The 13,139-nt window shown below is 49.1% G+C and overlaps 1 protein-coding gene across 1 annotated transcript in view; it reads left to right on the forward strand.

Annotated features, from left to right (window-relative positions):
* The window catches only part of POLE (DNA polymerase epsilon, catalytic subunit), a 76,244-nt gene extending 65,680 nt beyond the window's left edge, over window positions 1-10,564 (forward strand). The window contains exons 43-49 of the mRNA XM_043979360.1: window positions 1,625-1,817; window positions 6,895-7,026; window positions 7,225-7,418; window positions 8,307-8,507; window positions 8,859-8,984; window positions 9,869-9,958; window positions 10,075-10,564. Of these exons, the coding sequence (XP_043835295.1) occupies window positions 1,625-1,817; window positions 6,895-7,026; window positions 7,225-7,418; window positions 8,307-8,507; window positions 8,859-8,984; window positions 9,869-9,958; window positions 10,075-10,188 (1,050 nt within the window). The 3' untranslated portion in view covers window positions 10,189-10,564. The remainder of the gene's footprint in view (window positions 1-1,624; window positions 1,818-6,894; window positions 7,027-7,224; window positions 7,419-8,306; window positions 8,508-8,858; window positions 8,985-9,868; window positions 9,959-10,074) is intronic.
* The last annotated feature ends 2,575 nt before the right edge of the window (window positions 10,565-13,139 follow it).

Here is a 13,139-nt window from a genome sequence, read left to right on the forward strand (position 1 = left end):
TGTCATCAGGAGGTGAAGGAATGTGCCCCAGGTCACAGGCACATGTGTATCAGAGAGAACCTGATTCCATGACTAGCTCTCTATCTTACTGCAGTTCAGTTCATCAGACATTTATTAAGCACTTACTATGTGCAAAGGCACTGGAGATTGGAAAAAAAAAATGCCTTTGCTTTTTTTTTTTTTTTGGGTAGGACAGTAAGGGTTAAGTGACTTGCCCAGGGTCACACAGCTAGTAAGTGTCAAGTGTCTGAGGCCAGATTTGAACTCAGGTCCTTCTGAATCCAGGGCCAGTGCTCTATCCACTGCACCACTTAGCTGTCCCCCATACCTTTGCTTTTAAGGAGCTTAAATTTTACTTGAGGAATTCATTGTGGGTGAAATAAGCAAATTTAGATTAGCACCTAAGGTTGGCAAAGCACTTTCCTAAGTTATCTCACTTGATCCTCACAACAACCTGTAAGGGGCTAAAATTCTAGCTAGTCTGTCTAAAATATCTAATGAGTGGTCACCAATAAATTGTAAGCTTTAGCAAGAGTTTAGACTTTTAAGCATTTATTAAGGAGAATAAGAATTTGGTGAAGAGAGAGAGAAAGGCCTAGATTCATCTATCTATCAAAGGGAGAGCGCATCTTTAGCTCCACTCTCCACCAGAGTCCTGACAAAAGAGAGTGGGAGTGCCAGCCTCACCCCTCTTCCTCCCACAAGCAAACGGCACTTCCTGATGCCAAAGAAAAGCTGCATGGCCTTGCCCTCAGAGGCCTTCTCCTCATGGTGGAGCTTTCCTACAGTAAGTCTCCAGCAGGTGGTATCATTCCAATCATTACAAACCATATGAGGTATGTGTTATCATCCTCGTTTCACAGATGAGAAAACTGAGACTGAGGTTGTGACTATCTAGTTTCACATGGCCAGCAAATATCTGAAGCAGGATTTGAACTTTATATATATATAAGATAGCCATACCTTCCCTCAGTGTGTCCTGGTGCCTTGGTGAAGATGAGAACATCTTGGATTCAACTCAGCAAATGTTTATGAAGTCCTTACCATGTGCCAGAGTGTGGCTGGGCTCCAGAGACATGTTCCTACTGAGGGTATACACTGTCTACACCTAGAAGTAAATACTAGATCATTTGGGAAGTGAGTGAGGACCAACAATCGGGAAAGGGCAGGGAAGTCTTCACATAAGAGACAGCACCTGAGCTGATCCTCAAAGAAAGCTAAGAATTCTAGGAAACAGCATTAGAAGGGGAATTCTTTGCAGCTTGTCCCCAAAGAGACGGCCTTTGCTCGGGTGCAGAGAGAAGAAATGTGGAATGTCACTGTCCAGAGGACAGTGAGGAAGCCGGCTTGGCTGGAGCAGAGCAGACACAGAGGAGCAAGATCATTCAGGAAGGCTAATTGAGCCAGACAGGATGGGGGGAGGCGTGGAGGGGCATGGTTGGAGTGTCAGGCTAATTAGTTTAAATGTTCCTCTAGAGACAAGAGGGAGCCACTAAGGAATCGACATGGAAAAGAATCTTGTCCCAAGATGAGGCACTCCGCTGGTGGTGGACAAGTAATATTTTTAGTGGAGACACTGAAAGTAGAAGCAAGATTTTAATTGGTAATGCTTAAAATCCTTCAGCAAAACACCCAGAAAGAGCAGAACTCAGAGGAAGAGCATGGGAGTGAGGAAGAGGAAGAGGAGGAGGAGGAAGCAGAAAAGGAGGTGATAGAAGAATCCAATGTGGAAGACTTATTGGATAACAACTGGAACATCGTACAGTTTCTTCCCCAGGCAGCCTCCTGCCAGAGCTACTTTCTCATGATTATCTCAGGTGAGTAAATCTTTGGGCCTCTTACCTCTGTTTGCTCTCCTCAGCTCCTGTGCTATTTGCCCTTACATCCTGCCTAGTGAAGGTCCTTCCAAGTACCCTGAGTGTCCCGGCCAGATTCTCTGGCATAGGTTGTGATAGTAAATATGGCCCCTTCACAGCATCACCTGTAGCCCAAAGTAATCCTAGTATACAGTATGCCTGATAATGAGTTTTGGCTTGCAGACCTCCAGGGATAGGGAATGCATCCTGCTTTTGGGCAGTTCCTCATTAAGAATGAGATGTCCAACGGGGCAGCTAGGTGGCGCAGTGGATAAAGCACTGGCCCTGGATTCAGGAGGACCTGAGTTCAAATCCGGCCTCTGACACTTGACACTTACTAGCTGTGTGACCCTGGGCAAGTCACTTGACCCTCATTGCCCTGCCCCCAAACAAACAAACAAACAAACAAAAAGAATGAGATATGTCCAGCCTAAATGTGCTTTATAACATCCACCTGTTGCTCCTTGTTCTACCCTCTGGACCCAACACATCGAGCTTACTACCGCTTTCAAAGGGCAGACCTTCATATACTTGAAGACAGCTGTCTTGTTCTCTCTTTTCCTTTCTCTCTCCTTCCATCTTCTGACTCTCCTTGAGACCCAGCTCCCTCCTGATGACACAGTCTCCCTGCCCACCCTTTCCAGCACTGTCTGCACTTTCATTCATTCCCCTGACTCACTGGTCAAGGTGGGGGAGTTGGAATATTCCTTGCTGCCCACTGCTATTTCTAAGTTCTCCCTCTACCCCTACTTTCCATGTTCATAGATTAAGAAATTCCCTTCTCACATCTGTTGTCATTCTACGTCTCCCCCTGCCTTGAAACCCTTAGCTCTGGTCTTTGTCTGCTCTGTTACCTCCAGTCCCTTGAGCCCTCTGTGTACTAGCCATCACTGGTGTACTAGCTGCACCTTCCTCCTTTCACCATAGTGACCCCTTGGTAAACTAGTTGAATGCTTTACTGCCCTTTTCTCTTGAGTTCCTTGACACCTTTTCAGTGTCAACCTTGGATCACTCTCAGCATCCATTGCCTCTGCTCCTGCATTATACACTGCTGAGCAAAGGTGGAAAAAGCTATAAAACTGTGCTTGCTGGTGCCACTAGGCCTTCGTGCTGGGCCCTCCCCGCTGCACGGCAAGCCTATATTTCTCCTCCCTTTTGCAACCAAAATCTTTGAGAAGGTATGACAGGTGCCTCGACTTCTTTTCCTCTCACTCACTTCTTAACTCTCTACACTCTAGATTCTCACATCATCATTCAACTGAAATCTAAAGTTACTAACAGTCTCTTCATTGCCATTTCTCATCTTTCTTGACCAGTCTGAAGCCTCTGATATGGTCTTCCAGACACTCTCTCTGACACTCCCTTTTTCCTTGATACTTTTTTCCTTTCTAAGTTTTCCTGATACTGCTTTCTCCTAGATTGTCTATTGTCCATCTGATACAGACTCCTTATTTTCCTTGGCTGCTAGGTCACACCCTTGATCCAGGTCACACCCTTTAACCGTAGGTGTTCAACAGGATTGTCTGGTGAATTTGCTGGGGGTGGGGTGGTGGGGTGGGTGGGGCAGGGTTTGTTTTTGGTTTTGTTTTTTTATTACTGTTCTGGATAATAATCATAGCTTTTGACCAGACATTTAATATGCCCCAATACACATGTGGTTGGTACTACTAATTGTTTTTCATGCAGTTCTGTTATGAATTTGACTTTTCACAAAAAAATCAAACATACTTTTAAAACTAAATTTAGAAACTACAAATAATCACAACTTGTAATTTCTTTGATAATCCATTCACATGTATATAAATATGAATTTTTAGAATTACTATTGTAATTCTAAATTCCTTTCATTGCATTAATTTATATGTTTACATTTTTCTGTATTTGCCATTTTAAGTGCAGCATATCCTATTAATTTATACCATTTTATTTTGTGTTTCCTTGTATTTCAACACATTTTTCTTTTTAGTTACATACTAGTTCTATATTCCCAGTAGTGAGATGATTGGGTGAGAGGATATGATTGGTTTTATAATTCTTGTTCACTGTTGCTAAATTATACCAATTTGCAACCCCACTAACATATACTCAGCATGTGAGAGTATTTTCTTTTCCCTATGATTCTGACCCTGACAGCCCTGATTTTTGTCATTTTTGCTTTGTTAGCTGTAAGATAGTACTCTTGAGTTGTTTTACTTTGCATTTTTTTGATTATTGTAAGGTTGGAAATGTTTCCAAGTGATTACTTATAACCTGTGTTTCTTCTTAGGTTATCTATGCCTATTCTTTGACTATCTATTCAGGAAGGTGTTAACACTTAAAGATTTATAAGTTTCTTATGTAAGAGTAAGAACTGGAAAACACCTTGAGAGCTAGAATGTCAGTCAGTAATACTCAATAAACATTTATCAAGCGCCTACTGTGTGCCAGGCACTGGGCTAAATCCTGGAGATACAAATACAGAAAAAGAAAGACAAGTCCCTGCCTTCAAGGGGCTTCTAGTCTAATGGGGGAAACGGAAGAGGAGGGCACAGTGGAGAAGTCAGAGAAGTCCCAAGTAATAAAGGCAGGTGAGGACTGAGATTTGAGCTCCTTAAATGGAAGTTTGGGGTTCATGGCCCCATGGAGAGTGAATCCCATGACATCTTACAGGATGTCAGGACCCTCAGGATGGAGCTGGAGGGGTGGGGGGCTTGGAATACAAAATGTCAGGGCTGGGAGGATCCACTATCATCCCAGATTTGTTGTTTTTCAGTCAGGTCCAAATCTTTGACTCCTTTGGGTTTTTCTTGGCAAAGGTACTGGAGAGTTTTGCCATTTCCTTCTCTAGCTTATTCTACATATGAGGAGACTGAGGCAAACAGGGTGCAGTGACTTGCCCAAGGTCACACAGCTACCACATTTCTGAGGCTGGATTTGAACTCATGAGGAAGAGTTTTCCTGACTGCCATATTCATATTGTTACCCTCTCATTATCATGTGATAGTATTCTTTCCTGTCTCAGTGCTGATCTGAATTTGATATCTGAAATCATCACTTTGAGAAGAATACCCCAAAATCTGAAATAGTTTTAGAAAGAAGTTTATTAGGTTGTTTGGTACAGGAGAGCAAGCCACAAAGGGTGTGTGGTTCCTTCTCACCCCCAAAGGGTATGGCTCTGTAAGGTTTATATTATTTAGGATTTAAACAAGGGGACCCTCAAGTGTGCAATTAAGAAATTTTGCAGAGGGAGCAGCTTAAAAGCAAGGTTGGTTGAAATGGCTATCAGAAAATATAAATATTCAATATAATTTGGGGGAAGCCAAAACACAAGCTTAGGCAGACCCAAAACAAAACCTGGGTGAGAGGGGTGGATCCAGGACCTGGGGAAACCCAAATTCCTTGTGGCCATTCCTAGAGAGTTGTGACCTGAGTTCAAACAATCTCTAGTCACGGGGCAGCTAGCTGGCACAGTGGATAGAGCACCAGCCCTGAGTCAGGAGTACCTGGGTTCAAATTCGGCCTCAGACACTTAACACTTACTAGCTGTGTGACCCTGGGCAAGTCACTTAACCCCAATTGCCTCACTAGAAAAAAAACAAACAAAAAAACCAAACAATCTCTAGTCACACTGGACTTAAGAGTATGACAGATAAGTTTTCTGAACAGTATAATAAGACATTTCCCACAATATGAGTCTGACATTTGAGACCTGCTCTTCCTGTAGACTCTGGACCTGCCACTGCACTGTTTGCTGCACTGTTTTGGGTGAGGAGCCCCTCATATCCTCCCGGGGGCTGTTTAGAAAAGTCCGGACTTCTTTTGTCCTGGCTTGATGGATCTTTTCTTTTTTTATATTTCTCACTCAAATGTTTGCTTATGATGTTCCTTAAGAGTGCTGAGGTGCCATGCTCTCCTTGTCGATGTGGGCCTGTGAAGTTCTAGTTTGTAGACTATTTTTTGTTTGTTTTTTATCTCAAGAACTAGTTGTCATTTCTTCATAAATAGATGTGTCCCGAGTCTTTTGCTTTTCATTGATCTGTGTCATGCCAATGGCCCTAAAGTTGAGCCTTCTGGATCTTTCTCAGGCAGAGCTCAGGGTCTCTCAACATCACCCTAGTGCTCCACTCCTGGTGGCTGTGGCGATGGGGGTTCTCCTTCATTGTTCATTAATCCTTTGCTTCCCATTGTAGAGTCTGCTTTTTGCTGATTTTTCCTTTGTCTTTTTTTTCCCCTTGTGTGGCTTTTGTCTTCTGTAAGTCTCTTCATTGCCTCCTTCAGGAAATTTTTTTGAGGGGCTCCTGAAATATCCTTCAGTTCTAACATATATATCTAGGTTTGCCTCTTAGCACTTCTGCAATTGCCTTTGGGGTTGATTGTATGTGTATTTCTCCTGTAGTTTTGAATTTGGGGTACATTTGGGGTTTTTTGTTGTTGTTTGTTGTTGTTTTTGTTTTTCAGGGCAATGAGGGTTAAGTGACTTGTCCAGGGTCACACAGCTAGTTAAGTGTCAAGTGTCTGAGTCTGGATTTGAACTCAGGTCCTCCTGAATTCAAGGCCAGTGCTTTATCCACTGCGCCACCTAGCTGTCCCGATACATTTGTTTTTATCGATTGCATTTCTGGATATTATGTCTGTATTGGTGTTTCTCTAACTGTTAATGGGATGTCAGGGGCGGGAGTTGGTTAGGAGAGATTGGCTCCCTAGCATCTGCACATTCACAGAAGTCCTGGTATTTTAACTAGGAAGGGCTTTCAGCTCACTGAAAGAAGGAAAATTATTTTAGCCTTAAATAGCACCATAGGATTTAGAAATGTAAGGGATCAATCTGTTCTCCCCTCTCCTTTTATGGGTGAGAAACCAGACCCCTGACCCAGAGAAAGTGACTTGTCCAAGGTCCCTTGGGTGCTAAATAGCATAATCCCCAGTGGTCGCTTCCATTCTGCATTGTATGGGCAGGGGGCTTACCTCCTGATTCTGGAGCAGTGCCTAACCTACAAGCATCGGGCCTATAACCTGAGTCTTGTTCCTTTCTCTCTGTCACTGCCTTCCTTCTCTCTAGCCTATATTGTTGCTGTGTACCACAGCATGAAGGAGGAGCTGAGACGCAGCGCCCCCGGGTGCACCCCTGTCAAGAGGAGAGGGAACAGCCAGCTGTCCCAGGAGGCTGATGGGCTAGCAGGGGCTCTCCCTGGTGAGTGATGTGCCCTGGCCACGCCTATAGCTGTACCTGAGGCCTTGTCCCCTGCTCCATCTTCTCTGTGGCATATATGGGAAGGAGCGGTCCCTAATTCAAGCCCCAGCCTCTTTTCTGGTAACCCCTTTGGGGTCTATGGTAAGTTACTGGGTCAGCCTAGACCTGATCAAGAAACTGCAGTTTCTTCTCTCCCAGGAATGATTACCTTCTCCCAGGATTATGTAGCCAATGAGCTCACCCAAAACTTCTTCACCATCACTCAGAAGATCCAAAAGAAAGTGATGGGCTCCCGCAACTCCACAGAGCCTTCTGAGATGTTCCCACTCCTCCCTGGCTCCCACTTACTGCTCAACAACCCTGCCCTGGAGTTCATAAAATACGTGTGCAAGGTGAGCAAGGAGGCCTCTGGTAACCGGATTGCCCTTCAAGGGTCTACTCAGGCACCAAGAGGAGCCGGTGTTCAATGAGAGGACGAGAGGATGTCGGAGATGATTCCCACGGCCCTAGAAGGCATACTTTTTCTACAGTCCCTACCATCCAGTGGCTGCCCCACGTCCTGGGGCCTGTGGCCCTGGTGGAAAGCACGGGGAGGCCGGGGAACACTCTCCACTCTTGCCATGCCCTTGATCTCCTGATCGGCTCCCGCCCACTTCTTCCCCGCTCCAACCTTGCTGCAGTCCTTGCTTTTACCATCTCAGGGAGAAGAGATGTGTTCCTTTTCCTGCAGCCAGTGTTCAGTGGGGAGATCGTGTGGCATCCCAAATTGGATCTAAGAATACATGTTAAATTTCATAGGACCACTAATATGATAGACTTAGAATTCTAGTCTGTTGGGGCTGGATGGCATCTTGGGGGGTCATCCCGCCCATCCCCTTCCTGGACACATGAGGAGCTGAGGCCCAGCCAGGGGATGTGCTTTGAGTTTCAGAGCTAGGAATAGAATCTGGGTCTCATTGGCCTCAGCCTCATGTATTTTAGCCACTAAACCTTCAGATTAAACTGATTTTTGTGGGTTGACCTTGAAGCCTATCCACTTTGTAATGATATTTCTGTGTGAAAACACATTGAAGTCTTAAACTAGTAAGACAGGAACTTTCTGTACTTTACAACAGCAACAATGTTAAGGGAAGTAGAGAGGAGCCAGCTCCCTATGCAATGAGTCGAAGAAAGATTTGAGTGATCTGGCCCAGCTCGGAGAAAGGTAACCCTGGGCCACTGGAGCCTAGAGGATAGATCTTCTGAGAGTCCTTAGCAGCTCACCCTTGCTGTCTGTGCAGGTGCTCTCTCTGGACACTAACATTACCCACCAAGTGAATAAACTGAACCGCGATCTCCTGCGGCTTGTCGACGTGGGCGAGTTCTCAGAGGAGGCCCAATTCCGGGACCCCTGCCGCTCCTATGTGCTCCCCGAAGTCATCTGCCGGAACTGCAACTTCTGCCGGGACCTGGACCTCTGCAAAGATCCCTACCTCTCTCAGGTACAGATCAGTCGCTGCTCTAGCCTTTTGGTGAGCCCTGAGGTCCACCTCCGTGGGACATGATCTGCCACCCCAGACCCAGGCTTTTCAGCTCCAGCCCCAGGCCTCACCCCCTTTCCCTTTACCACACCTTTGCCTCACCCCCTGCTTTCCTGTCCCTTCCCGTAACCCAGAATTTCTGAGTTCACCCCGCCCATCCTGCTAATGTTCTCCATGATGGTGTGGCTCTGACCACCTCTCATTGGCCTCTGCCTGGCCTTATCACATGAGCACGGACCACATCTGAATTCCTGGGGCCCGGGAAACACTGGCCAGAGGGCTCACCTCCTCGTTTTCTCTTTTCCTACCTAGGATGTCTCAGTCTTGCCTCAGTGGCTTTGCTCCAACTGCCAGGCAGCATATGACTCTGCCCACATTGAGACCGCCCTGGTAGAAGCCCTGCAAAAGAAGCTTATGGCCTTCGTGCTGCAGGACCTGGTGAGGCACTGGGGTGGGGCCTTCCTCCTCAGGCCCAGGCACGTCACCCAACAGCCTCCTCCTCAGGGCCCTGCAGCATGGTGCCTGCAATGTCTTCTCTTAGAAGAGCTTCCCCATCCGTGTCCATGTTCATTAAACAAGCAGGGAGAATCCGGTACCCCTAGAAGAGAGGCCCCTTCCCTTGGACAACTGCAGGGTCCTGGTGACTGGGCACAGGAATCAAACTGTTTAGCCCTTGAGAGAGGGGGAAGGAGTTCCTGGTGAGGGCCCAGGGACTGAGCCACCTCTCTTTGGCTCTACTTGCACTGGTCCCCAGTTGGAAGGAAATGAGGAGAGCCCACTAAGAAACGAGTCCAAGCATTGAGCAAGCATTTATTGGAACCTACTGTATGCTTTATGTTGGGGGATACAGAGGGAGGAGAGGACGCTGCCCCTGATCTCCAGGTTACTATACGCAGAAGTTAAGGTCTGTTGGCCATAGCACAAAGTTATTACCTTATATATCTAATGCTACATCATGTGGGAAGGAAGGAGAAATTCAGAGGCTACAGTGGTCAGGGAAAGGCCGGACATCCAGGTAGAAGAGGAGAGCTCTGAGAATCCCCCTGAGACTCTGGAGGGTTTAGAAGTGGCTGTGAAGATAGCACCTCATGTGTTGGGGAGCAGTGGAAGGGGGGTTGGCCACAGGAAAACCAGATCGTGGAGGGCCTTGAAGGCCAAGCATGTGAGCTTGGGCCCGAGGCATCAGGGAGCTCTTAGAGCTTCTCCAGCTGAGGCCAAGGCCAAGGGAAGGAGGCTGGGGGAGTCTGGCACTGGTGGGATTGGAGGCTGAGGAGCCTGCAGCCTTCCAGGGGAGGGTCCCCTTCAGCTTCTCTTTGTTTTAGATCTGCTTGAAGTGCAAAGGGGTGAAGGAGGCCAACATGCCCGTCTACTGCTGCTGTGCTGGAGACTTTGCACTGACCATTCAGACCAAGGTACGAGCAGAGCCGTCCTCCCCAGGGGGAGGACTCCGCTCTTCCCCGTGACATCTTCTCCCCATAGTCCCGCCTGCCTTTCTTCAGACTCATGGCGGTCCTTTCTACCTTTACAGGTGTTTGTAGAGCAGATTGGCATCTTCAGGAACATCGCCCGGCATTATGGCATGACCTACCTGACAGAAATGATTGAGTGGCTGCTCCAGATGAATCCCCAGCTTGCCAACTAGAGCCCAGCAGGGGGTGGGGCCCACTCTGGACACAGGCCCTCTCGGTGCCATGATGTCTGTCCCGCTGCATCCAGTGTGACTGAGCTCTTCCTCGGGGACATGTGACCGGGCCCTTGGGGATGACCGTGGGCATTTCTAAATTCAGGGGCATAAAAGACAATGGAGAGAGCCCCCAGAATACTTGAAATGGCGGCTGACTGGCCACAAGTGGTCCAAGGAGGGAAGGGGATGGGGCAGTGGCTTCATCTCCCCGCCTCCTGAGCATTCATCGTGTGAAGAGCAGAACCATGCCTGAAAACCTCGGCCGTGATTGAGAATCAGATGAAGACTTTGGGGGTTAGCTCCTTTGTGAATAAATGTCATTTTGTACAGGACAGCTCTTCTCCGGGCCTGAGGGATTCTTGGGGACGCGCCAGAGGTTTGCGGCTGGTGGGCAGAGCTCCGGTCCCTGGCACCCTGAAGAGCTTGGCAGGGCCAGGTGCTCAGGCCTGAGTCCTGGAGGACAGATGTGCAGAGGTAGCTGCAGCCTCTGGCTCCCCCAGAGCAGTGCCCCGGCACCCAGCAGGAGCATGGAAATCGGGTATATCTTGAGCCAGTTTGCTTGCTGCACTGGCCAGGGCTCACAGTTAAGGAAAGCAGGGTTTGTAGCAATCATTCCAGGAGGGTTGGAAGCCTGGAGTCTTCCCAGACTTTCGCCCCTGTTGGCGTTCTACTTGCCCTGAGGCAACAAGCCCTATTGAGTTGTGGCTGGAGGGCATGAGCCAAACCCACAGACCTGACCCTGTCCCCCTCATCAGCGGAAGAGTTTGGGAGTAGGGATAGAGATGGCCCCCAGCAGAAGGCATTCCTGGAGGAGATGAGGGGGCTGTCCTAGGAAGCCTGAGCCCTTGGTAACCAGACCCAGCCTGTGGGGGCTCCAGGCTGGTCTGAGATAGTGCCCGAAAGCCACGGCCGCTCCCCAAGGCTGTCGGAAACTTGAGCCGCCTGCAGGTAGATGAAGCCAGAGTCAGCTTGGCCTACAGAGACTCTGGAGTGGAGACAAAATCAAATTAAAGAGGAGGCAGGGGTGGGGGGTGGGGGTGTGAACTGGGCTTCCTGGAAGGGCGTGGCCAGATAGCTCAGGGTGGCCTGAGGGGGCAAGTGCTGTACCCTCCCCTCTGGACAGTGGTCTGAGTGGAGGAGGGCTGGGAGGTTGTCCCTGCACGGGCAGAGAGGACACTGAAGACTGCCTCCCTCTGCAGAGATGGGCGGCGAGCCGGGGTCAGTGAGGCCACTTGCAGGGAGAGTGCTACTGACCCCTGGCACTTGGGGATCAGAAATCAGAGCCCTTAGAAGTGGCTTTCTCCATCTCTGAGCTGCTGCCAGGTGCCCGGCTGGAAAAGCCAGTTTCTCTGGTCTTTGGGGCTGTAGTAGATACTGTAGACACAGCCAGTGACTGAGATTCTCGTCACTGACAACCCACTTTCCACAAGAGACACACGGACAGGCCTGCTAGCAAAGCAGGGCTTCCTTCCCTCTCTCTCTGACTCCCACTCACGGCCTCAGTATCTCAACTAATTCCATTGCTGACTGCCGTGCACAGCGCTGAAGCCCCAAGATCCCGGGGGTTGGTGTAGCCCGAGCTGGGCCTCCCGTGCCAGTCTTGGGGCAGAGCTTAGTTCCTGAGGTCGGGGAGGCAGACAGGCCTGGGGGCCATGACTTTGGGGGAACAGAGTAATGCCCATCAAGGATGCTGAGAGGTCAGGGTCTTCATTAGCAGCCAGAAAGAGCTGAACAATCTGATTAGTCATAGACAGACTCGGGTCACTCCATTAGTTCTGATTGGATTAGTGTCAGCTTCCTCTTCTCTCCATTCCCAGCACAGCCCTTCCAGCTCAGGTCTGTGAGCCACAAGCCCCTCACTTGTCACTGCGGTTATGCCTCTCCTCCTCTCACCCTTGGCTTTCACTCAGGCTCAGGGGGGAGGGGCTAGCCAGCAGAAGGCAGGGACTGTCTGTCTTTATTCCCACCCCCTGGGATCCCTCGTACCCCTCCCTCAAATCCATGTCATCCATTTTCCTTTCCCCAGAGGGAGACTGGCCCCAGCCTTCTCCCACAGCAAGCTTACCTGCTCTGGGGGAGGGGAGGACTGAGGTTTGAGGAGAGAAGTCTGGAATAGACTCAATTTGTTAGAATGGACAATGGACAGGAGCCCTGCCAAGCAGCGGCAGGAGCCGGTCTCAATCTCAAGGGTTGGAAGGGACTTGGAACCCATACCTGAACTTGATTCTCCCCAGCATTCCCCACTAGCAGTCCCCCAGCTTGTCTGAAGCCTCCCCATGAACCTCCGAGGCAGCCCTCAGTTAAATCGTCTCATCGGCCAGCCTACACTCTAGCCCCTCGTCCCAGGGACTGGGTTCTCTCGACTCAGTGACCCCCTATGGTGTTCCTGGACAGGACTCCTGCTGTCAGGAAGAGTGAGCCCCAAAATCCAGCTGTCCCTTTCACCCCTGCCTCACGAGCCGGGTCCAGGAAAAGGGAGTGACCTGGGAGAATGTGACTCCCAGCATGATGACTTCTCCTCAAGCTGCCCCTTGCTGTTTGCTGATGACCCTCTGGCCCCATCAGAAAGGGGTCAGACAGGCCTCCCAGCTCTGGAAGTGATTGGCCCATGCCATGTTCTCGAGAACAGGTAAGGTCCAGCAGGCTCTGATAAGATGTCATTTATTGGAGCTCAGTGCCAACTTGTTCCCATTTGCATAAGGGTTCACAGGGACCCTCCTGGGCGAGGGGGTGGCGCATATATACCAGGGTAATGAAGCTGGGGTGGGGTATGGAAATCTCTTCCTTCCACTCACCCTGGAATGTGAGCTCAGGTCTGAGGAGGGTGTATATGTCCCCATGCCATCTGGCAGCAGGCTCATGGGGAAAGAGGGAGGGGATTGTAGGGTGCCCAGTATTGGGGAGAGTGA

This window comes from Dromiciops gliroides, chromosome 1 (assembly GCF_019393635.1).
Source record: "Dromiciops gliroides isolate mDroGli1 chromosome 1, mDroGli1.pri, whole genome shotgun sequence".
Lineage (NCBI taxonomy): Eukaryota > Metazoa > Chordata > Mammalia > Microbiotheria > Microbiotheriidae > Dromiciops > Dromiciops gliroides.